This window comes from Diabrotica virgifera, chromosome 3 (genome assembly GCF_917563875.1).
Source record: "Diabrotica virgifera virgifera chromosome 3, PGI_DIABVI_V3a".
NCBI classification, from domain to species: domain Eukaryota; kingdom Metazoa; phylum Arthropoda; class Insecta; order Coleoptera; family Chrysomelidae; genus Diabrotica; species Diabrotica virgifera.
In genome coordinates, this window is record NC_065445.1 from 2,697,898 (window position 1) to 2,725,100 (window position 27,203).

A 27,203-nucleotide genomic window follows, 5' to 3' on the forward strand; every position below is an offset into this window, starting at 1 on the left:
GGTGCATAAATATGTAAAGATTGCGAGGGATATGTATGAGGGAGTAACGACTAGTGTTAGGACAGGTGTGGGAGAGACTGATAAATTTCATATGAAAGTAGGATTGCACCAAGGCTCGGTGCTTAGTCCGTATTTATTCTCATTAGTTTTGGACCAGATAACAGCGAAACTACAGGGTAACATTCCATGGTGTTTAATGTATGCTGATGATGTCGTGTTAGTAGGAAACAGTGAAAGAGACTTAGAACAAAAACTGGAACAGTGGAGACAAGCTCTGGAGGAAAAAGGTTTAAAACTTAGTAGGACAAAAACAGAGTATTTGGAATGTTCATTTAAAGATGGAGTTACTACAAATAAAATGGTATCTTTGGATGGTGAAATGATTGTGAAAAGCAATAGTTTTAAGTACCTAGGATCGGTATTACAGAGTAATGGAGAAATAGATAGAGATGCATGCAGTAGAATTAGGGCTGGATGGATGAAGTGGAAAGAAGCGAGTGGTGTGTTGTGTGACAGAAAAATTCCAATGAAGCTGAAGGGAAAATTCTATAAAACAGCCATAAGACCGGCTATGATGTACGGAACTGAATGTTGGGCAGTGAAAAAGAAAGAGGAACAACGAATGCATGTGGCGGAAATGAGAATGCTTAGATGGATGAGTGGAGTGACAAAGAAGGATAAAATTAGATATGAGTATATTAGGGGAAGTCTAGGTGTGGCACCAATTGATGCCAAAATGAGAGAGCATAGGTTAAGATGGTTTGGTCATGTTCAACGTCGAGACGTTAATCACCCAATACGAAGAGTAGCTGAAGTGCAGATTCCTGGAAGGAGTAGGAGAGGAAGACCAAAGAAGGCGTGGGGGGAGACGATAAGGCAGGACATGTTGGTAAAGGGGATTAACATTGATATGACCCCAGATAGAATTGTGTGGAGAAATGCAATTATAGAAGCCGACCCCGCATAGGGATAAGGCAAAGAGAATGATGATGATGATAAATGACATATATCGAAAATAATTATTGTTTTGAAAATCGGAAAAAATGCCTGGATCTGATGCTTAAAAGTTAGGAGACGCATCGAAATAACCATAATGTTAAAGAACAATTTAAAGGCAATATTTAAATTGTCTTTAAATTACCCTATTATCCTAAAAAGATAATAAAAGTTTACCGCAGCAAATAATTCTAAATTACGCAGTTCCTCTACAAAAAAAAACTAAAATCTAGTGATGCATTGCATGCACCTTATGGGAATAAAAATTGGAGAAATAAGGTCGGAAAATATCGATGATTCTCGTATTGCTCAAGCCAATAGAAGGAGCAGTGAGATATCAAAAGTGGACAGAATTATGAAAAAAAAAAAATGTTTGACCGACCATTTACAGCCTTTAGTGCACAGTGAGGGCACCCAATATGCACCAGGAATCGTTTATTAGAAAAAAAAAAAAAAGAATATGGCCGTTTTGTTCGATAAAATTGAACGAAAGCAATTGAGCGATTTTTTGAAATCGCATTTTTCAAATCTTGGAGACGTTTCTCTCAAAATCTACTACAACAATATCAGCAAACAAAAATTTTTTATACTTTACATAGGACTACTAAATAAACCTCTAAAAAGTTTTAAAAAATCAACCTTTTTAATACTTGGGCAAATTCACCAATAAAACAGACTTTTTTTTCGAACTTTTATAAAATCTCGTATAAAGGCCATAAAAATATGAAACAAAATTAACTTTCTAAATAGACGGAGATGCAGCGCCGAAAAATCTTTCTGAACTTACTAAAGCTAGTTATTTCACAGTTGATTACTGTGATTGCGTAGAGAAACATACTGCGGTCGGTCCAGCGAAACGTAGAACAGAGGTTACTGAGAGGGTATCAAAATTGCTTTCCTACGAAGGTAATTAAATCCTTTTACGGAGGCTGAAAATCAGTACACACATTCTAAATTAAATATAAATAAGAGTTATTATAGTCGGTCAGCTGTATGACGGGACAGAGCCGGTCGGTCGGCCCCAATGAATGTACAGGGTTATTCACTATATTTGACTCCCTTGTAAACTGCTTTATTTATAGAATTAGAAAAAAATGTAAAATACAAAAGTTATTCGATTTTTTAATGTTTTTTTTATGTTTTTTTGACATATATGTCGTACTAGTGACGTCATCCATTTGGGCGTGATGACGTAACCGACTATTTTTGAAGATATTCTTCTTTAGCGGCGAATCGATTGAGGGTAAAATTGTACATGAACCACGCGCCTGCGCACACTGACAGTTTGTAATTCTGACAGTATGTAGTTCATTGCTAATCTTTCAAGATAGGTATGTGGTATGTATGTATCTGTAACCGTGCAAATAAGTCATTAAAAGAATATATTAGTGGTTTTAGGAAATGTATTATTTATTATAATTCTTGTGTTTTTGGATTTGTGTTTCCCTGTAGTAAAATAATAAAATATGTAGGCATAACATTTTTACAGTTTGTCGCCGTGTTGTGTAATTATATCCGAAACTTACGTGTCAATTCAAGTGGCTCTATGGCGTAGTTGGCAGAGCGGTGGGACAGAGAACGGAAGCATACGGAAGGTCGCGGGTTCTAATCCTGGACGATTCATACTTTTTTTTTATTTTTCGTTATTTTAATAAAAAAATTTTGAAAGTGGTAGATAAGAAAGTTAGTTTAATTTTTAAATAAAATACAAATAACCTGTTAAGTATATTTACTTCGTTTAAATTACCAATATAATAGAAGAATATCTTCTTACGTGCGTACAAAGTACACACACATTCTTTTTTTTTAAATGGAAATAGGGGTCGAGTGATAGCTCATTTGAAAGGTTATTCAATTCCCTATGCAGTAGTATAAACATTAAGATCATTATTTATACAGGGCGTCCAAAAAATTTTTTTGAATTATTAATTAAACAATTAATTTAATTAAAATTTTTTTTTGGACACCCTGTATAAACAATCATGTTAATGTTTATATTACTAAATAGGGAATAGAATAACCTTTCAAATAAGCTAGCACACGACCCCTATTCCCATTTAAAAAAATAGTCGATTACGTCATCACGCCCAGATGGATGACGTCACTAGTATGATATATATGTCAAAAAATCGTTTGAAAATTGAATAAGTTTTATATTTTACATTTTTTTCTAATTCTGTAAATAAAGCAGTTTAGGGGGGGGGTCAAAATATAGTGAATAACCCTGTACATTCATTGGGGCCGACCGACCGGCTCTGTCCCGTTATACAGCTGACCGACTATAATAACTTTTATTTACATTCAATTTAGAATGTGTGTACTGATTTTCAGCCTTAGTAAATGGATTTAATTACCTTCGTAGGAAAGCAACTTTGATACCCTCTCAGTAACCCCTGTTCTACGTTTCGCTTGACCGACCGCAGTATGTTTCTCTACACAATCACAGTAATCAACTGTGAAATAACTAGCTTTAGTAAATTCAGAGAAATTTTTCAGCCCTTCCTCTTGGACTAAAAGGTTTATTTATTGTTGGAATAAAAAAAAATTTACAGGAAGACAAAAAACTATCTTTAGTGTAAAAGACTCTAGACTAAAACTAAATTCATCTTTTGGAAGACTCCCTCTGCAGTGGCGAAAAACAAAAAAAAACCAAAGAACATTTTTTTTGTATACCTCGAAACCTTCTTAACAATATATAAAAAAAATTGTAACCATAAATATGTTAGATTTTTCTTTAAAAATATTTAATTTTTTTTTCCAATTTAGAAAGTAAAGTCCCTAACATGGTCATAAAGTTACGTGACGCTTTACATATTCTACTCTAGTCTATTTGCTGGGAATCTACAACAACCTTTTCACAGGTTTTCGTAAATTCAGTTCTACTTATCAATCTTCTCTTTCGTATGGTACTTCTTTTTATCCAAGCATATGTTCTGATAATATGTGCCGTTTGTCGATGTGATCTCACAGTACATTTCCGTCATCTTGTACTCTCTCCATTTCCAACCTCAGCTACATCATACTTCAAGTGTGTGCTGAAGGCGTGTATTCCTCTCCAATAGCTCTCAAAACGAAGAATCCGACTAGGAGAAAGGTCGAACCCAACAGATCACCAAGAGCTGTTAGATACGGTATGGATGAGTTGTCTGGATCTATCCTCAGCCTCCACATGGTGTGGACGAGTAAATGACACAAATAAAGCAGTAAAACGATTTGAAGCATTGCCACAGTGACGTAGGTGGCTAGGAAATAGGGGTTGATGTTGGAGACCCCTTTACTGTTGATTAAGTCGGCTAAGTAGACGAAGACTATGTGGCCTGGTACGGAGATCACGAGCAGCAGTCTGGCGGATTTTGCGGGTAGTACTGAAACAAAAAAAACCAATTAATTGTAAGGAAACTTACAACAGCTGACATAATTTTAATAAGAAATAATTTCAGATACTTTTCTCAATAATTGTACAACTTTTTCACTTGGAAAATGTCTAAGATAAGTTCTAGCAACAATAATTATTAACGCGTCAAGGATAGTAGGCCCATAGTTGATTAGCCATTCTCATCCATTCATTCTTGTTCATCGCTTTTATCCTCCAATTTGTGATGGTGAGTCTTTTTAGATCTTCTAGATCTATTTTTCACCTTGCTCTGGGTAGACCTCTTCTCTGACGTCCTATTACTGTATTTGACAGTACCATTTTCGGTGGTCTACCCTCTGCCATCCTCTGTGTATGTTCTAGCATCTTAGTAGTTGGATTTTTATTACTCGTAGTATGCTGGGCTCCCCATATAACTCCCTCAGAACTTCATTTGTCCTTGTGGTCCAAACGGCGTTATCCATTTTTCGTCCAAATATTTTCCTTGGTACTTTTCGTTCCCATATTTGTACCATTTCTTGTTGTTTTTTATTTAACGTCCATGTCTCTGATCAATCAGTTAAGGTAAAGTGCCCAAAATCCGTTCCCCGTTCTAAATTCGTCCCCCACTGTAACTTCTATTGACAGTGGCCTAGATTCTTTGTTCTGTTCAATTACTCTTTAATTTTTCATAAATAGTTTTTGTAGTAGCTTCCTACAGCGTGTAACAAATTTTAAATACTTACTTATATTGACTCTTCAAGGTAAGTTTAGACTTATTTAGCGATTGATAATAGTAGAATGCTCTTCGAATATTATATTTGAGTTGTTACAGCCGTGTAGTTCTACTAGTTTCGTCACAAGCAGCAACCATGTTTTATATAACGAAATTCCTAAATCCGTCCCCTTTGATGTCCACTGGTGTCAACCGATGATCAGGATAGTTCTAGTGTTGTAGATGTACCATGTGTCATTTGTGGAAAACGTTTTTGACAAGAAAAGTGAAGAGATAAATGGATCAGGTGTTCGGAATGCTTTTGTTGTCATGAGATGTGTTCATTTTCAACCAAAGTCAAAAATTTTCTTTATGATTTATGTCTGGATGTGTAATAGTATGGTATAGTTAGACCCAAACCCAGACATCCAAAGTGAAAGTTATCCTCCAACACCAAATTGTTCTATATGGTCCACATAATGTCGAGAAAAAAGTCACACCATTTTGAGCGTCGGGTTTGGGGGGGAGAGGGGGGAGAAATCTGCAAATTCGTAGTTTTTTACGTTTTTCGTCAATATTTTTCTAAAACTAAGCGGTTTAGCATGAACAACCCTCTGCACAAAATTGTTCTACATTAAATTTGAAATAAAAAAGGCCCTATGCATAACCCTTCTAAAATGAACGGTTCCAAAGTTACGGAGGTAGTATAGTATAATTGGTCCAAAAAAGGCCTAACCCAGACATCCAAAGTAAAAGTTTTCCTTCAACACCAAATTGTTCTATATGGTCCACATATTGTTCAGTAAAAAGTTACACCATTTTGAGCGTCCGGTTTGGGGGGGGGGAGATGGGGGAGAATTCGGTAAATTAGTAGTTTTTTTAAGTTTTTCGTCAATATTTCTAAAACTATGCGTTAGCGTAAGGAATGTTCTATAGAAAAATGTTCTACATAAAATTTAAAACAAAAAAGTTTCTATACATAATTGTTATAAAATCAACGGTTCCAGAGTTACCGAGGGTGAAAAGTGAAGGTTTTCGATACTTTTTATATTTACCCATTTCTCCCCCCCGAACCCGACGCTCAAAATGGTGTGACTTTTTTTTGAACATTATGTGGACCATATAGAACAATTTGGTGTTGGAGGATAACTTTCACTTTGGATGTCTGGGTTTTTGGTATATTTATATCATAAATATTGCCCAAAAAATATAAAAAGTATCGAAAACCTCGACTTTTCACCCACCGTAACTCAGGAAACGGTGGTTTTATAACAATTATGTATAGAACATTTTTTGTTTTAAATTTCATGTAGAACATTTTTGTATATAACATTGTTTACGCTAAAGCATAGTTTTAGAAATATTGACGAAAAACTTAAAAAAACTACTAATTTACCGGCTTCTCTCCCATCTCCCTCCCAAACCGGACGCTCAAAATGGTGTAACTTTTTACTGAACAATATGTGGACCATATAGAACATTTTGGTGTTGGAGGAAAACTTTTACTTTGGATGTTTGGGTTAGGCCTTTTTTTGGACAAGTTATACTATACTACCTCCGTAACGTTAGAACCATTCATTTTAGAAAGATTATGCATAGGGCCTTTTTTATTTCAAATTTAATGTAAAACAATTTTGTATAGAGGGTTGTTCATGCTAAACCGCATAGTTTTAGAAATATTGGTGAAAAACTTAAAAAACTACGAATTTACCGATTTCTCCCCCCTCTCCCTTCCAAACCCGACGCTCAAAATGGTGTGACTTTTTTCTGGACATTGTGTGGATCATATAGAAGAATTTGGTGTTGAAGGATAACTTTCACTTTGGATGTCTGGGTTATGCCATCTTTTGGATCAACTACACTATACTACATATAAATAGATATAACTTTGTATAAAATATATATGCACATGTTCCTATCTCAATAAATTTAATAAAATAAGTATTAATACTGTTTAAATCATGTTTTACAAAAAAAATCATAGATTTTATCTAGGAATGGATGGGGGATGGAATTGGGATACCATTTCTAATTAATCTAAATTTGCTTTATTTTAATTATTTATTTATTTTTGTTAAAGAAAATTTATTTAGTAGAATTTTACTAGCAAAACTGTTAGGTATAGAGTTGAGTTGCTTAAATAAGTTCTTTCCATTATTTCAACTCTAAATAAAAATTTTAGAATTTAAGATTTTGCTTAAGGGGACGGTAATTGGGCACCTTACCTTACTATAGGACTAATAACCGTTCTGTATATTCTTAATTTGGTACCTCTTGATATGCATTTATTTGTTAGTAACCTATTTAATGCATAAACATACTTGTTAGGTTTCATTAGTCTATTAAATTTATTTTTCTATATTTTATTTTCGTGTTATAATTGTTCCTCGTTATTCGAACCTCTGAACTTCCTCATTATCTATGTGCATTATTATATTTGCTTGTACTGTTAAACAAAATAAAAAAATATGGACTAAAAATGAATATAAAAAAGACCAAATACATGATAAAAACAAAGAAAACAAATATGCAAACAAACATACATTTGGGAAATGTACCGATAGAAAGGGTTGATAAATAAAAATACCTAGGAACCTGGATTTCAGGCAATAATGATCAAACAACATAAATAATGGCCAGGGTAGAAATAGCAAGAAATGCGTTTGTAAAAATGAAAACAATTCTCTGCAACAAAGATTAGAACTGTACACAGTACAGAAGAACACACAGTACAGTAGAAGTACACATAAATAAGCTACAGTCCTTTGAAATGTGGTGTTATAGGAGGATGTTTAGAATAGCATGGACACAGAAGAAAACTAACACGTAAGTATTGCGAGAAATGGGTAAAGAATACGAAATTATAAACACAGTAAAAATAAGAAAATTGCAATATCTGGGACACGCAATGAGGGGACAGCGATATAAACAGCTAAGACTGATAATACAGGGAAAGATAAGATGTGGAAGGAGTATACGAAGAAGGAGAGTGTTGTGGTTGAAGAATTTCAGGGACTGGTTTAAATGCAGTTCCATAGAACTCTTCAGAGCAGCTGTAGATAGAGTAAAGATGGTGATGATGATATCCAATCTCGGTTTGAGAGACGACACTTAAAGAAAAAGCACATCGACATGATTATTTAATATATTCTAAAATATGTTTTAGACGCCGTCTTCGACATTAGATAAATGAAAACTAGTTGTAAAGAGGACAAATGTGCATATTATTGGTAGAGGGTACTTGTCTTGCTTAGCAATAGTTAGAATTGTTCAACATATTGTCATAATAACGATGCCATCTTATGTTGTAGATAGTTCTTCCATTAATTAATATGCATTGGAGCCATAGGGACATAATACATCCTTGTCTCACTCCTCCCCTAACAGAACACAATACAGAAAAGAACGGACAGAACGAAATAGTAATGACTTAATCACTAACTTTATTATATACTATAATAATAATATACAGACTATAAACCTATAAAAAGTTCACTTACCTCCACGAATAAGTGCTTGGAACGGAGTGACCCACTGTTTGGTGTGTAGCGGAATGACTCCTTCGAACGAAGTCTTGTGCAACATGGTAGATATTCGACTAGCTTGCACAGAGACTAGATTTCCACCCAAACCGTTGATTATCGGTTGGAATACTGTGTAGCCTTTGAATTTGTCGACGGCAAGGTCCAAAATAAGTCCTCCAGACCTATAGATATAATTATCGTGAAAATTATTGACTCTTTGATAACAAAGCAATTGATATTTTCCTACTGTATTAATGTTTTAATTTAAATTAAAATTCCAAATTGCGGGGAATGGTAACACATTAGAACATATAGACCAACCTATGTAAATATCTTGGAGTAACTCTGGCTGGACCGATTTATCACCTACAGACAACATTGTATAAAAACAAGAAGGAGTAACAACTAGTAACAGCATACTCAGAAAGTTAACAGGAATGAAAATGGGGTGCATGTCCTGGTGTCTTGCTAAGAACAACGGCACATGCAATGTGTTTTTCAACTGCTGAATATGCGTGCCCCGTTTGGAACAGATCTGCCCACACCAAACAAGTTGATATTGCGCTAAATGAGACAAGCAGGACAATAACGGGCTGCAAGAAACCGATATCACTTTCAAATCTATATAAAGCAGCAGGTTTTGCAGATTCCTTAACACACAGAAATGTAGCAGAGCACATAGAGAAAATTTTACACAATTTTCCCAATTAAACAAAGCAGCTAAAATTTAAGAAAAGCTTCCTTTGAACAGTGCGGGATGAACCACCCGAATATTTTCCTTTTCTCCAGTTTCAATGGACTGGTCAATCTGAAGACTTTACAATTTGGAAAACCATGAATAGGATAAGAGCGGTGGTCGCTTTAGTACAATCAAGCATGGCAGAATATTCATATTTTTTTATTACCAAAAAATTATGTTTCTTAACTTACCCGCTAATGAAGAGAGCTGAAATAACAGGAAGCCAACCGTGAGATAGGACCTCTTTGGTGTATTCGTTCTTTCGGACGATGTACACCCAAGCGGGAAGAAGAATCACGATGTAGAAAGCCAGAATCACCATCATAACCCAAGAATGCGTATCTAAAAATTAAAAAAATATATTTTAGTAAAAATCGTTAAAAAGTTGAACTGATTTACCAAAAACTCGATTATTTTGTTCATTTTCACATGCGTACATTTGTGTATCATTAAACCTTTGTTGAAGACTGTGATCCAAACCGTAAAAATAGTTCGATTGGAATTGAAAGTGATTATTTATTTCCTTCATGTATGTTTACATATTTTAGACAAATCTCCTTCATCAACTTATCTCGTTGAACTCTCTCCTACCACACCAACTTTTAACAAACTGAAGTTCTCGCATAGTTCAGTTATTCACCAAAACGTTTGTCCTAAATCCAGTAGGGATTTGTAACGAAGTTAGTTGTAGTGAGATGGAACTAGGAAGTGGAAAAAACAAATAAGGAGCCAAATACCAAATACAGAGCAAGGAAAGCAAAATATTTGGATCGGATTAGGTGTATCCGAGATGAAAATAATAAAATACTATATAGTTGATAAAAAGAATATCAAAAGGAGATGTAAAAAGTAGAATATGACACAAAAGAAATGAAGAATATGACACAAAACCAGTTAACCAGTTAAGTTAACGGAGACAGTAACAGCAATGGTCACCAAAATAACAAATTAGGAAATGTCTCAAACACTTCAAAAAACAAAGAGAAGAAAAGCAGTTGGGCCAGATGATATTCCTGGGAAAATGTGGACAGCATTAAGAAGAGATGAAAAGTTGGCTAAAAAATTTATTTAAGGGGATAGGCGCAAACATTCGGCTCGAATGTGGGCTTAATGGAATCATCTAAGTGGGACAAATGACAGACGAATGGACAAGCAGTATATTAGTATCTGTTTACAAAAACAAGGGAGATACATGCAGAAACCGAATTATCAGATAATCAGAGACTAGTGGAAGTTCGACGGTTTGGCGTGGGTGACATGAGAAGACAACTTGAACCACGGTTCTTAGACATTACTACGGTTGCCTAAATCAACTAACCAATGAACATTAAGGGTGAGATTACGTCACGAGAGTTTACTGTCATTTGAATCGTAATATGATTTTTTTCGAATCCTGAGAAAATCAAGTATTTTAGAAAAATTTAAACGCAGGATGCAAGATTACATTATTACCGAGGGCGGAAAGCCCCTTAGCATAAACAAGCAGATTCTATTGAATGAAATATTTGAAATTAAATATCACACTTCTCTTTTATTTTCAGCCCTGTAACTTATTAAAATAAACATTATAGAAGTTTTCAGGGACTTTCAGCCCTCGGTAATAATGTGGTCTTTCATTCTGAGTTTAAATTTTTCAAAAATATTTATTATTTTTCTCAGGATTCGAAAAAAATGAATACAATTAAAACACATTGAGAATTTTGACATGCGTCAAAGTTTTGCATTAACTCAATGTAAAATTCTGAACTGTTGAATTCCAGCTTCCCTAATAATTATTTTACATCAAAAGACATTAGAAACTATTTGAAGAGGATTGAAATCTGTATTGGAAATAACTGTTAAAATTGGTCTACGTAATTAAACAAATTCCAAAATTTTGTAAAAATGTGATACATTTTAGTTTTCAGCCCAAACTTAGGCCACACACAATGCAATAATGTTCACATTTTTGAACTGTCAATATTTTTATTTTATCATCTATTGTTTAAATACAATACAGTTGATAAGATACCCTCAGTTGCGGAGAAAGGATTAATAATAAAGATTTTTTTATTCAGTCAATGGTGTGAGCACTGTCAGTTAAATAGTAACGTGTGGCCTTACTTTTACACGCATACATATTGTGGCAAATGTATCATATTTTTCAAAATTTTGGAATGCATTTAAATCGTAGAACAATTTTAACTTTTGATTTTAATACAGATTTTAATTCTCTACAAGTCTTCTCTCATGACTTTTGATGTAGAAGAATTAGGGAAGCAGGAATTCAACAATTCAGAATTTTACATTGAGTTTCCTATGGCCCTTTTTACGATTCACCACCCGGTATAAGATAAAATGTGTACTATTTGTCTTATTATTTCATAATAACACAAATAATACACATATACAGTATTTCTCATGATCATTCTTCAGTGCGCAACAAATGATAGGAAAAAGGGTAAGTCCGTGATAATACACATTTAGGACATTTATTCTAACATGACATTTTAGTTAAATCTGACAGTTGTCACATTTTATTTTCAATTTGGAATAAAAACAAATCAAAAGTGTTTCTTGCATTTATAAAATTGTATTTTCTTTGATTTGTATAGTCTTATAAATTATACAGATTATATTTGTAATATTATTATCTAATTAAAAAAAATTATTTTTTTATTATGGCGCCATCTATCGACAGCTAGAATAACTAGAATAAATGTTATAAAAATGTCACCGACGAAATGTAATCACCGACGTGCCTTTTTTTCTGTCACATACAATTTAATGCGTTAGAAAGAAATCGAAAAACTGTGACGCACTGAAATATGATCATGAGAAATACTGTATATACAATAACACACATTCAATGATCGAAAATAATTTAAAAATATGGGAATGAAAACTCTTGTGACGTAAAGTAAAAAATATAAGTCTCCATACCACCGTCGGACAAGACAACCGTAATAAAGTCTAATAACCGTGAACTTGAACAACCATCTATGATTTCTCAGACGAAAAAGTAGATGATTTGACAGATGAAAAAGAAGAAGCCATACCAGTTAAGAGGATTTGTCAGCTGACGAAGAAGATAATTTGACAGCCGGAAAAGATGATTTGACAGATGGAGATGACAATTTGACAGCATAGACATAATGATAGAAAGTCTTCTTCTTCTTCTTTTTGTATAGACATGACTCTGTCTGTTTTTTCAATGTGCCTCTAGTAAGTTGTCGTTCCATCGTTTTCGTGGTCTTCCCACTGATCGTCTTCCTATTGGGGAACCGTCTCTCGCTGTCCTTATTACTATATTTGTTGTCATTCGGCTTATGTGGTCATTCCATTCTATTCTTCTGTTTCTTACCCAGTTGTTAATGTTATCCACCTTGCATCTCTGTCGCATATCTGTACTTCTAGCTCTGTCCCATAGAGTCTTACCATCGATTTTTCAGTCAGTGCATGACCTTACCGACCTACAACCTTGTTGTTCTTCTGCTAATGTTATAGTTTCATTAAATTTGTTTGTTATCACGTTTGTTGTTAATTTTAATGTTGTGTTTAATAAGTTAATCCTTCTGTAATTATCCGGGTCTGATTTGTCTCCTTTTTTGAAGCGAGATATTAGGATGCTTGATCTCCATTCCTGTGGTATTCTGTTTTGTTCTATTATTTTTGTATTAGTTTTAATAGTTGTTTAGTTAGATCTTGTCCTCCGTACTTTAGGAGTTCGTTCGATATTCTGTCCTCTCCTGGAGATTTTCTATTATTTAATTTTCTTAATGCTTCCTTTACCTCTCCATCCTCGATGTTTATTTCTTCGTTTGTCGTAACTTCAGGTGTTGGTGGTTCATTATCGTCGCCTTTAGCAAATAGAGATTGGAAGTAGTCTGCCCATGTTTTCTTCTGAATGCGTTTCGCTTTTATTAATTCGTTCATCTCCTTTCTTTGCCCTCTGATCATTCTCCATACTTCTTTTTGTGTTCCGTAGAAGTCGTGTTCCATCTGTTTTGAGAAACTCTGCCAGTGCTCCCTTTTTATTTGCCTCACTAAAGTATTCGTTTAGTTTCTGATTAGTTTGTAGTGGTCGTATGCCTGTTGTGTTTTTTTATGATAGAAGGTATACTAAGCAAATAGCGTAATGCGCGGACAGTTGATCGGTGGTATCTCTTTTTACTAAGCGGTCCCGCTCATATGACAAAGAGGGCTAGACCACTCAAAGTGAATATTGACCAATGGCGTTCTTGATATCGGCGTTACACCTTGATGCGCAGAGCGGCCCATTACCTTATCTATTCGTACTATATCTATGTTTGACAGACGGAAAGTTTTGTTGGATGGTGAAGACGATTTGACAGATGATGTTTGAAAGTTGACATATCTCAAATAACAGTGTATGTTTTCACAGCGAGAAGCCGCTTTGACAGAGGAAAGAGATAATTTGACAGCTGACACTGATCGGTCCCGATCAGTTCGGTTGCAGAAAAGTGGTGGGATCTGATTAGCTGCCACAATAAGATTTGACATACTGAATACTTACATTAAACAAATATAAGGGATGGAAAAGAATCGGAATGGGTGGAAGAGATGGAAGAAGGGCTGAAAGAAGATTTGACAAGAAGCATTCAAAAGGACGTAGCTGGTGACGACTCTACGGAAAGAGGTGGTAGTAGGGGACTTGGTTTATTCACATTTCTGCTAGAATCAAAGTTCCGGCGCACTACAACAAACCCTCAACAAATCCGTTCTGGGTTATTTTAGCTTCACGGTCAAAATTTCAATTTATTTCCATTTTACGTGGCAATCTCCTTATAGTACCTCCTGTAGTACCTAAAACTATTATTTTAAAAACTAAATCGAGATCCAGACTTACCAAAACCTACTCGGATGTTTATGCTATTGCTTAAGATGCTCTAACTTAGTTTATGTAGCGATTAGGTACTTACCATGAATACTGAATAGGAACCTGGCCCAAACTGATAAGGTCGTCAAAGAAACTACGTCTCCAATACTGGCAGCCATCGGCGTTGCTATATTATCGGGGTTCAGTTTGAATTTCCTCGATACTGTTATTATTGTCACAAGCACTAAATCTATAACAAGTAACAACAATTGGTATGAATACTATATATTTAGTGAAGTAGAGAAAAATATGAAGTGTTATAGTAATAATAATAATAATCTTAACATGCTTTCCTTTTGTTTTCGTCCTGATCAAACTCTTCATTGTCTCTCGCAATTATTCCTGCACATTATTTTGTATACTCCTTATACTACTACACTACAGTTTTTACTCGTTTTCACTTTCTATTATTTCGACTCTTTCTTCTATCAAAGCGAGCTCTAATTTTAGTTGCTCCATTTCTTTCATGGCTTGTTCATTGACTTGCTTCAAATATTTTAGTTCTTTTTGATATTCTTTTTGTTCTTCTTTAATCTTCTTGATTTCTTCTATATTCTTCATATTTTCGCCCTGTTCATGTAGTTCTTCCTTTATTTCCTTCACATAATTCGTGAGTTGTTTTATATTTTCATTATTGCTTCTAATAAGCTTTAATTTCCTTCTTTTTTGGCGTTATTTTAAAAATATTATCTTCTGATTCATCTATTTAGTCGAGGAAATGAAGCATTATGGCTCGCAGTTTTTTCGTCCAGCATGGATTTACTTGAAATTTTCACAGAAGGTAGGGAATATTCCTAGGATCATTTTCTATATCATGCCGCTGTACGCTAAAACCTTGGGGGTGGTTGACACCCCATCTCGGGGGTGGGAATTTTTTTATTACATGTTAACCATGTAAAATGTTTTTTACATTTTCTTGTAAATAAATGTTTTTTTAATTCTTTAATTCTACTTTTTTTCTATATAGATCTATTAAATTATCTACTTATAAAAATTGTAATGTTATTAAGGGTGGTTTTTAAGGGTTGAAATATTATGATATTATATCCTAAAGCATAAAACAATCATTATTTGACCAATCAGAACCAAATTTTACCCATATTAAAGTTTACAATGTTTATATAATTTTTAAAAACAAGGGGTAGTTTACACCCCTAAAAATAATCAACCCCCTTAAGCATGATATAGAATATGAAGTACAGGGTGAGATGCTCCTAATCCCAAATTTTTATGTAAATCGATGCAAGCCGAAATTATTCTTTTAGGATAAGTAAATTTTTTATATTTAACTCCAACAAGGGTGGTTTTAAGGGTTGAAATATTATGATAGCATATCTTTAAGCATAAAACAATCATTATGTAACTAATAAGAACCAAATGTTCACAATCATCATCATCAATGGTGCTACAGCCCTATGAAAGAGCCTCGACCTTCCCAAGTCTATTACGCCAGTCAGTCCTATCCATTGCCAACCGTTGCCAGTTTGCTGCGCCTATTTTTCTCCCATCCTCATCTACACCATCTTTCCATCTAAGTTTTGGCCTACCCCTATTTCTACTTCCCACAGGTTGTGACATAAGGATTCTTCTAGGAGGGTTGTTATGCTGTGATCTTGCTAGATGTCCTGTATATCTTAGTCGTCCTATTCTTATAAGAGATACTACGTCTTTTCCACCAAATATATGTTTATATCTGTGGTATACCTCGTAGTTGTACCTCCTCCTCCAAATACCATTTTCACAGATGCCACCGAATATGCCTCTCAGGATCCTTCGTTCAAATATAAGCAGAAGGTTTTCATCTGCCTTGGAGATGGTCCATGTCTCCGATCCATATGTCAACACTGGTTGTATAAGGGTTTTGTATATGGTTATTTTTGTTTGTTGGCTTAAGTTTCTGCTTCTCATATGTCTACTCAGTCCAAAATAGCATTTGTTCGCTAGGATTATCCTTCGCTTGATTTCTTCTGTCATGACGTTTTCCTTGGTGATCAGGGAGCCTAAGTATGTGAATTTGTCCACCACTTCAAAGGTAGAGTTATCAACAGAGAATTGGTGACCGATGTTTATGGCTCTATTGTTGGGTGTTGATGCCACCATCTTAGTTTTCTCCTCGTTTACTGTCAGGCCCATATTTTTTGAGGCATTTGAGAAGGTGGTATACATTTCTTCTAGTTTGCGTGTTGTGCGGGCAACTAGGTCCACGTCATCGGCATATGCCAAAATTTGGGATGATTTATTAAAAATATTTCCTCTGTTGTCTATTCGGGCATCTCTGACCGCCTTTTCCAGAGCTATGTTGAAGAGGAGACACGCCAGCGCATCTCCCTGTCGCAGCCCAATATTCGTTTCAAACGCCTGTGATTGTTCGCCCTGTATTTCGACTTTGCAAACGACTTTACGCATTGTAGCCCTAACCAATCTTATCAGTTTATCAGGGATGTGGAATTCACCCATGGCTTCATACAATTTATTTCTTAGGACACTATCATAGGCCGATTTAAAATCTACGAAAAGATGGTATGTGTCGATATTGAATTCATTGGTTTTTTCCAGTATTTGTCTTAGCACAAAGATCTGGTCTGTTGTTGATCGACCAGGCCTAAAACCACTTTGATATTCTCCAAGAAGCTCCTCTGAATATGCACTTAGGCGACCATATAAGATGCTCTAAAATATTTTGTAAGCTGTATTAAGGAGGGTTATTCCCCTATAGTTTCTACATTCCAATTGATCACCCTTTTTGTGTAGCGGGCAAACGATTCCAAGACACCACTCTTCCGGGATTTGTTCCTCATTCCAGGCTCTTAGTATTATTTTATATATTTGATTAGTCAGGGTAGCACCTCCATATTTAATAAGTTCCGCGGATATACCATCACTTCCTGGAGATTTATTATTTCTTAGGTGTTTTATTACATCCCGTACTTCTTGAATTGATGGAGGCTCTAATGGTGTATTGTTGGTTGCTCTTGGGTTCGGTTGATTTGGATCTTCTACTTCGATGGTAAGTAGTTCTTTATAGTGTTCCACCCACCTTTTCAATATTTCTTCTTTTGTATTGAGTATGTGCCCCTCCTTATCCTTGCATAGTCTTAGCCTTGGTTTAGCCTAGTCTTAGCCCAAATTTTTATGTAAATCGATGCAAGCCGAAATTATTCTTTTAGGATAAGTACATTTTTTATATTTAACTCCAACAAGGGTGGTTTTAAGGGTTGAAATATTATGATAGCATATCTTTAAGCATAAAACAATCATTATGTAACTAATAAGAACCAAATGTTGACAATATTAAAGTTTAAAATGTTATTTTATAATTTTTTACAATTAAGGGTAGTTTTCACCCTTAAAAAACCAAAAGCGTACAACGGTTCAATATAGAAAATGAACTAGTGGGTGTAATAAGCCTAATCCCAAATTTTTGTACAAATCGATGCTGGACGAAAAAATTGCGAGGTTTTGCCATTTTTTCAGTTTCATTTCCTCGACTAATTATAGTATGTAGTTTCCTCTTACCGTCATCTGCCATGGAATCATCCGAATCCATTCTCTTGTACCGCGATAACCGCGGCCCAGGTCGAACCTTCAGAGGCTGAGTTCTTCTTATTATCAATTCAAATTTGTTACATTACTTGTTACTTAACTTACCTAAAATAAAACAGGACATAGTAGCAGTGAGGGTGCTCGCAGTGGCCAAAAGTAGCGTGTGCATCCACTCGAAATGTCCGTTGACAAGAGCCGAAGCACCTACTGCGAATACTGAAACTATAGTGGAAGCCACAATCGCTTGAACCTGTACCAACAAAATATTTCCCGAGACGATCTTGAACATGTTCTTTCTGTCTTCCATATTTCCCAAATGAGTTTGTGTTGACAGTCTGGAAGCGAGGCACATATCCAGGTTTCCCTTTAGGCCAAGTAACGCGGGAATAAGTACGAATAATGCTTTGATTTCTTTGAATACGTTGTACCTCTGGAAGGAATATTTAAAAACATTAATATTTCTTTGAACTACATCAAATAGGTAGTTTTGGTAAACGTCTGTGCATATGTCGATGACACGGTGATACTTACCAGTAGCATAGATGAATTACAACAGGAAATGGAAAGCGTTAATTTAGTTAGTGATGAAGACGGCTTGAGTCTCAACTTGAAGAAGACAAAATGGATACTGATAAGCATAAACAACATACTAATTGACCATGTAGAATCTTATGTATACCTGGTGGTGAAATGGAAAACGGGCCATAGGAAACTCAATGTAAAATTCTAAATTGTTGAATTCCTGCTACAGAGTCCAAAATTTAAAAAAATAGAATACATTTGCCATACCTAAGTAAGTGCGTCAAAGTAAGGCCACACGTTACTATTTCTGACAGTACGCAAACTATTGACCATACCCCGCGCACTATAGTTAAAAAAATGTAATCGCATTTAGTTTCCTTCCAATTTGTGCGAGGCGCTGATTTCAGCATCGTGATTGGTGGAACATGACTTTTGACAAATCCTGCGCTGACTGTGTTCAGTGTTCAGTCATTATGGTCGGTATTATTTTGTGTTTGTTTGTGTCACCATAAAAAGAATAATATTATTCAGTCGTGTGTCGTGTTTTTTGATATTTTTGTTATTTTGTAATCGAGTACCTTTTTAAAGTAAAAGGTAAGTTTTTCTGATTGTAAGGTAGAGATTTTCTGATTGTACTGTTTATCCAACGGGTTTAAAATACATTTTATTTCGCGTTTTGTTGTTAGGTCTAATGGCTAAGATCAGCTGTTCTGTGCAGACGGTGGAAAAGTTCAACAAGTAAACATATTTAATCCAAATTAAATAATCATATTTCATGTAAAATGTCACATTATATAAATAAATAATTAAGAAACAAAAGTTGTTTATGTTTTACCTTTATTGTCCACTTGAATAAAATATTAAATATTGGAAGTACCGTATGGAGGCTATGTACCTAGCGGGGAGGCTAGATTATGGTACCCTTCCAATTAATCAGGTGGCGCTGAAATACGTGACATATTTTTTGAAGAGTAAGATCGCATTCTACCCAATCCTACTAACACTTTTATCTATGCTATTGACTGAATAAAACATCTTTATTATTACTACTTTCTCCTCAACTGAGGACATCTTTTCGACTTTATTGTTTTTTAAACAATAAAAACGATAAAATAAAAATACTGACAGTTCAAAATACTGTTAATATAATAATTTCAGTGTGACCGAAGGCAAGCCTATACACATTCTTGCACTGTGTGTGGCCTAAATTTGGCAAATACTTTGATAAAATTTATTATATTTCACAAAATTTTGGAATGTGTTTAATTCGTAGAACAATTTTAACAATTGTTTTCAATAAAGATTTCAATCCTCTACAAATAGTTTCTCATGTCTTTTGATGTAGAATAATTAGGGAAGCAGGAATTCAACAGTTTAGAATTTTACATTGAGTTTCCTATGGCCCGTTTTCCAATGCACCACCCTGTATACCTTGATACCATAGTAAATGCAAAATGGAAACAGACCATAGAAATTAAGGCGAGAGTAGAACGAGCTATAATGCAGCATTTACCAAATTAGGAAAAACTTCTCATAAGCAAGGATTTGTGCCTTTCCCTAGAACTACGTCTAGTTAAATGCTACATTTTTCCGATCTTACTATATGGTGTGACAGAGGTGGTATGGCCTGGACGCTGACAGAGACAACAAAATAGACAGTAAGCGGGGGCCAGGCAAGAGAAGATACTCCAAAATCCAAGTGGCTCCAAAATCTGCGGAAGTGGTTCGGGCTCACATCGGTCGAACTATTCAGAAGTACCGTAAGCAAGATCAGAATTGATATGTTAATAGCAAACGTTGCAACGGAAAGGCACTCGAAGAAGTAGAAACGTCTGTAGTGTTTCAAAACCTCGTGAACCTCGTAAATACGCATGCCCGAAAAAATAAATGGACCCTAAAAACATGTACCATTTTAATTTCATAGGAAATTAGGCGACAGGGTAGGATTTGCACGTGCTAACGATGTCGGATATTTCCAATAAACATGACATATTATGTTTCTCTAATCTTAAAAATTCCAGTTAGTCATCGCATTTTTATTTTATCTCACATTGCAAGATGAAATAAAAATTTACGACCTCCCGTGTTCACTGCCGATAAAAATTGCTGTGTAAAAATGTAAAATATTTACATTGCACTAATTTGGCTTATAAATAAACCTTTTAAGAAATGAAAAAAAAACTAGAGGACAAATAAATAAATAACAAATCAATGTATGATAGAAAAATAATAGGATTTTGGTTTTAAATTCAGCAAAGTATGTTTATACGAGAAGAAAACCTCGAATTCCTTGGGAAAAATATTCCCATGAGATTTTTTGCATAATCACTTTCATAAAATACCGCAGAATAATGTTCAAGAGGTCGCCCATACAAAAAGTAGTTCTAATTTATTAAACAGTTTTGTATAAATCCATTTTTTAGGTTGTGATAAGGGCCTCAAACAACAAAAATCAATGTTTTAAAATCAAATAAGCCCAAACTAAAGTATCAGAAACTGATAGAACAAGGTTTGGTGAATTCAAAAATAATTGTGTGTTTTTGAGCCTTAAAAAGCATCATTTTTCGTTTTTTTTTCAGTTTCAAATTGTTTATAAGTTAAAAACGATCAACATTAGAGAAAAATTACAATAAATCTTTTTATTCAGAATGATCCAAAAAACCGAAAGAAATTTGTCCGGGCAGATGAAATTGATTTAGGTATACAATTTGTTTAAAAACAATAATTATTGTTTAAATAAATTAGAACCACTTCTGCTGGTATTATGTTTTAAGACGAAATAAGTTAAATACAAAATTATCAATTAATAATCACAAAAAAAAATAAAAATATTAAAGCTATTTCACTAAGAAGAAGACATATTTGATACACTAGCACTGAATTTAATGAAGTTAGTTAAACAAACTATTGGAGAAGAGACAATTTTCTAAAGGGCCAATTATAACGTCTATAAGTACTGTAAAGGGAAGAGAAGTCTATAAATGTCAATGTCACTTGTCATTGTGAATGTCAGAGTAAAATAATATAATTATTATTATAATTGCCCTTACCTTAACTTGATCTAAGACGATACCAGCTCCGATGGTACCGATTCCGGCAATAAAAAACGGTACGCCCACTTGTAATAAAATCTGGTACCACTTCTCTTCTTCTAATTTTTGTTTTTCGCTTTGTATGGAAACTATAGACTGTCTGGCTAAGTCTCGGATTACTGGAGCTCCTCCTGTAAGACGAAACCCGTAACTGAGTGCGATGCGAGTAAAAAATTGATAAAATTAATGAATGAAAGCTTATTGCCATCTATCGGTAATCCAACAAGACACTAAACATGCAGGAAATGGTTATGAGCCGAGGCAGAAAGCAATATGTAATAGTAATAAATCTTCTTCTTAAAGTTCCCTCTCCTATCGGAGGTTGGATATCATAATGGCTATGGTCACTTTGTTGGCTGCTGCTCTGAATAGTTGTAATGAACTACAGTTAAACCATTCTCTAAGGTTCCTCAGCCAGGAGATGCGTCTTCTTCCTTGGATCCTTCCTTGCATAATAATTCTCAGCAACTCATATTTTTCTCCTCTGGTAATGTGACCCAAATATTCCAGTTTTCTAGTTTTTATACTTTTCATAATTTCTAACTCCTTATTTAAATTAAAATATAAATCTATAAATATATACAGGGTGAGTCATGAGGAACTGTACATACTCCTACCTCGTATAGAGGCCCCTATGGGGAATAACAAATGACCATTAAAAAGTGTCTGCTCCCATTGTTTAATAATATACAGGGCGAGTTTCGCATTTTGACAGAAATTTGTATTCGTCATAATTTTTGAACGGTCAGATCGATGTGTCTCTTATTTTGGTCAATCGTTACACTATTACCACCTAATCAACTGATTTATTCAAACTAGAAAAAAATCAGGTCCGGCTTTAAAAAAATTAGTTCGTTTGGGTCTTAGAAAAAATTTCACCCTGTATAATCTTTTTAAAAACTCTAATATGAATTTTACAAATTAGACAAATGGGCAATTAAAATGGCATATTTATTTTTTTCCGCACACGATTGCTTAATTTTTTATAAAAAAATCAAATTTGACTATGAATTAAAAGTTTGGTAAAGTGAACCATATATTTAACAAAATTAACTTTTATTACAAAAATTAATTTTTTTGAACAAATACTTAATTTATGTTACCATCCAATTAACTGATTTATTCAAACTAGAGAAAAATCAGGCCCGGATTTAAAAAAATAAGTTCGTTTTGGTCTTAGAAAAAATTTCACCCTGTATACGTGGCTTTTTGAAAACTCTAATATGAATTTTACAAATTAGACAAATAGGCAATTAAAATGGCATATTTATTTTTTCCCCACACGATTACTTAATTTTTTATAAAAAAAATCAAATTTGACTATGAATAATTAAAAGTTTGGTTTAACAGATTTAAAAAAATTAACTTTTATTACAAAAATGAATTTTTTTTGAACAAATATTTAATTTATGTTACCACCCAATCAACTGATTTATTCAAACTAAAAAAAAATCAGGCCCGGATTTAAAAAATAACATAAAAATAATAAAAAAAATAAGACCCAAATGAACTAATTTTTTAAAGCCGGACCTGATTTTTTTCTAGTTTGAATAAATCAGTTGATTAGGTGGTAATAGTGTAACGATTGGCCAAAATAAGAGACACATCGATCTGACCATTCAAAAATTATGACGAATATAAATTTCTGTCAAAATGCGAAACTCGCCCTGTATATTATTAAATAATGGGAGCAGACACTTTTTAATGGTCACTTGTTATTCCCCATAGGGGCCTCTATACGAGGTAGGAGTATGTACAGTTCCTCATGACTCACCCTGTATACCTAAATCTATAAATCCATAATACGAGTATACGAACAAAAATCTAAAGAGGAGTCCGACAATGATGTGTACTATCCCCTCTACTGATATATATGTGTTCAGAAGAGATGCTTAAAGAGCCGCTAGAAGACATAAAGGAATAGTTTCAGATATGCAGATGATACAATACACCTTGCGGGCAGCAAAAAAAGAATACAACTTTTGGTTGATCGCACTAAGCAGTACTGCGAGAGGTATGAAATATCTCTGAACACAATAAAAACAAGTCATGATATTTAGTAAGGCTAAGATTGCAGACTAAACAATACGTTTAATGAAAAGCTTTAGAGAAAGTACCCAGACACAATTACTTGGGATGTGAGCTAGATGAACAATGGGACCGCAGGTTTGAAATAAAACGACGAATTGAGACGACCACAAGCACTTTCAATAAGATGAAAGCAGTATTATGCAATGGAAAACTGGGAATAGAAATTAGAACTCCTTTTATAAGGAGTTGAAGCCTGATCAATTGTGGACACAACTGAAAAAATGATTTGTTATCTTTGAGATGTGGTGTTATGGAAGAATATGGAAAATATCATGGACAAAATAAGTATGTAACAAACACGAAAGCATAAAGAAATATGACAAAAGAAAAAGAAATGCTCAACATTATGAAGGAAAGAAAAATATCAGTTAATGCGATTGGTTCTACAAGGGAAAGCTGAGGGAAAAAGACGTCGGGAGAGACGACGTGTTAAACTCCTGGTTAAAAAATTTAAAGCAGTGATGCAGTGAAGTAGTTAAATGGGCTTTGATGATCGCCAATGTCCTTAAAGGATGAGGTACATGAAGAAGAGAAGTGGGTGGGTCAGGCCTTGCGTACCTGATGTCCTACAATACTCTAGAGTCAGAGTCTAGAGCGAAATAACAGGCGCTACAGTGAGCATGAGTGCCACCTCTTTAAAAATGGCCTTTCTGGGAAGAAATGATTTGAAAATATAGCTTGATTCTACTCACCAGTTATAGAGTATATATCACCTAACGAACTCTTCTTCGAATACACATCTGCCAAGGATCCTTTACGACCAAATGAATTCTTATGACTCAGCGAACTCTTCTGACTCAATGCGACACTTATCCGAATCTCTGGTCTCTCGTGGATGATGGTATTGCTAGCTATCGACACTTTCTTCTCTTTTTCGTTGATGTTGTTCACACAACCGCCTTTTTTCTCGTTGTTATTAGTCACCGCCATCTTTATTTACGTTGCAACAAACCAAATCTAAAACTAGAATTACTGAACTTTAAAAAACGACAACGCAAAGTTTAAAAATAGTTAAGAAACTTTTTCAGTTAAAGGTTATTTGATTTGATTTGTCGTTACGCATGTTATAATTCTGAGGTAAAGTGTAGCTGTAAATTGATTTGTATGTTGGGTGAGGTATACAATACTTTTTTTAAGCGAATTAAATCATTTTGCATAGCGGGCCTTTATCACGTTTTTTATAGGTTTGTTGGCAATACTTAAAGCAATAAAATCATTCAGGGTGCTGCAACTTGTTTGAATTTAATATTTCTATATTTATCATAGGCGTAGACTTTCCAAAAAAACTGAATACTTGGAAGAATTCATTCAATTGTAAAGAAGTTTTTTATGCCACACTTAAGAAATGGTTTATGAATAATAGATAATAGATTTTAACAGTAAAAACAATATAGAAATTGCAAAATATAAGAGAAACGGCTAATATATGGAGAACAAATTAAAAAAGTTAAAAAACATAATATATTTCAATAATTTATGAAAATAATGAATACACAGAAGAGAAGCAAGCATAGGACAGGCAAGAAATGCTTTCAACAAACTGAAAAAAGTATAATGTAGCAGGGATATTACAATTTCTTTAAAGATAAGACTAAAGATGCTACGTGTTCTGGGTTGGAGGCATGGACATTAAAGAAAGATGTTTCAGACAGATTAAAAGCCTTCGAGTTCTGGGCCTACAGAAGTATATTGAGAATAAGTTGGGAAAAAAACTTGAAAAAAATGTATATCGACCATGAATGTGAACAAAGTTTAAAACCAACAAAAGAATGGAGCTACTAACAAGATCAACAGGTGAGAATAGAGAAGCCTAACATAGAATTAGAGCATAAACGGGAAAAGTGCGAGAAGGAAGAAAAAACAATACCTAGATAATTAGATAAAGGACAATGAGACACATAGTCTGGGATTCATAAAAGATAGAGGACAACTTCTTTCGGAGGACCCAGACAAAATTTGAAGTTTCTTCCTAAGCCAAGCCTTGGCATTAAATAATTTCAACACTCGGTAGCAAAATTCAATGTCAGTAACCAATCACCAACTTTAAAGACGGTTCTTTAGATGCGCCATAATATGTAAATTAGTACCTTTCCAATTGACGAGACCTCTATCAATGTGGCTTACGACCGAAAAGACCAGATCTATTGTTAAGGCAGGACACATAGTAACAGACGGGCGATGGACAAAAAGGATATTGGAATGGAGACCAACGAAGAGAAGCGTCGAAAAGATTCATAGAAAATCTACATTAAGAGACTGTTGTGGAATTGTTTTTTTAAGGAAATTCAAAAAAATTAAATTTATATCAACGACCATGAAATGATAGTTTTTCATCACCTTGTATATGGCCAAATTGGTTTAGAATTTAATTTTACTAGTAAATAAGTGTTTCGGAAAAATTAAAACGATTAGTGATAATTATTCGACGAAATTGACGGGACATTAACAAAACATTTCGGTGATAAGAAAGTGGAGAGAGCGTTGACGGGACAATAACGTTTTTAAGATCCTTCCGGCAAGGTATTTTAATGTGGTATACAAACGGTATTATGTTAGTTGTAAGAGTAGAAAGTAGAAAATAAATAATTATGATTTTCCTTGAATTTGACAAATTGGAAAAGTTATGTGGAAGAATATTGGGTTTCTTAAGAAATAAATGGTTTGAGAGAGGTTGTTGTTGAGTGGACGAAAAATGTGGGGAGAAGGGATAATGGATGTGAGAGTATGGACTTGAGAGAAAAATACGGACACTGTGTAATTGACATCGGAAGAAAGCAGTCGAGTTTTAAAAGTGTATAATCAGTGTAGAGTGGTGTGATCAGCCTTTGCGAGCAGAGTCAAGTTGAAACCAAATCGTCGACCGGTTGAAGAGTTAATTTTCCTGGTCCGAGGGAGATTCCTTTGTTTTATGTAGAACGAGTAGCTGATTATTATCCGTTGGTGCACGAGATATTCGAGCAAGTCCTGTGTGTTTTTCTTGGAAGCAGTTTTGACGAGGGGGATTTTTTCGCAACAACCAGAGAGTACGTGTTGAGAGAATCAAGGACAGCGCAATCCAGAAAACAAGGGAGTGAAGAATAAAAGGTTAGTCAAATCATTTGTCTGAAAGGAGAAAAGTTATTTATATCAAGACCATATTTGCTTACTTGTTTATTGAACAATTTTTTTGTAACGCAGTTAGTCATTTCAAATTTGAGAAATCAATTCAAAAGAAGAAAAGTAAAATTCATTCAATTTAGTATGAGGAAATATCAGAGTTAGAGTTTTAATTTATTAAGTTAGGAATTGTTGCAACAAAGTTAAATTTTAATATTTTTGAATCATATGTACACGGCATTTGATAAAAACAATAGATTACATTTATATGAATTTGAGTGTTGTCGATTTCCCTGTTTCTACCCTGGAAGAAGTAAGCAACTAGAAATACTAGAATCCACAGATTACAGGTATTGTATCAAATACAAAATTAGCCATGATAATAAAATTGATTAAAAAATTTAATTGGAATTTAGTTATGTCTTTACATAGGCAATAAATAAAATAATTGGATAATCAGTCAAATTAAGAATTTGCTAATTAATCTAAATAAATAGAAAAGGTAGAGCATAACAATACATTAAAGAAATTATTACCCTTTTTAAAGCGGTGCCAGGGAAATTGGCGTTAAGGTCACCAAGCTAAGATAAGACCAAGTACATGATAGTTACCAAAAATCTAAGACAAAGAATTAGAGAAAACATTTTGATAAAG

At 34.2% G+C, this 27,203-nt stretch overlaps 1 protein-coding gene across 1 annotated transcript in view; it reads right to left on the minus strand.

The window, feature by feature from the left end:
- Positions 1–3,704: 3,704 nt before the first annotated feature.
- The window catches only part of LOC126881767 (solute carrier family 41 member 3-like), a 55,647-nt gene continuing 32,148 nt past the window's right edge, over positions 3,705–27,203 (minus strand). Inside the window, exons 3-9 of the mRNA XM_050646248.1 lie at positions 24,146–24,416; positions 21,321–21,493; positions 17,854–18,178; positions 14,249–14,395; positions 9,518–9,668; positions 8,564–8,769; positions 3,705–4,361 (exon numbers count right to left, since the gene is read on the minus strand). Coding sequence (XP_050502205.1) covers positions 4,021–4,361; positions 8,564–8,769; positions 9,518–9,668; positions 14,249–14,395; positions 17,854–18,178; positions 21,321–21,493; positions 24,146–24,383 — 1,581 coding nt within the window. The 5' untranslated portion in view covers positions 24,384–24,416 and the 3' untranslated portion in view covers positions 3,705–4,020. The remainder of the gene's footprint in view (positions 4,362–8,563; positions 8,770–9,517; positions 9,669–14,248; positions 14,396–17,853; positions 18,179–21,320; positions 21,494–24,145; positions 24,417–27,203) is intronic.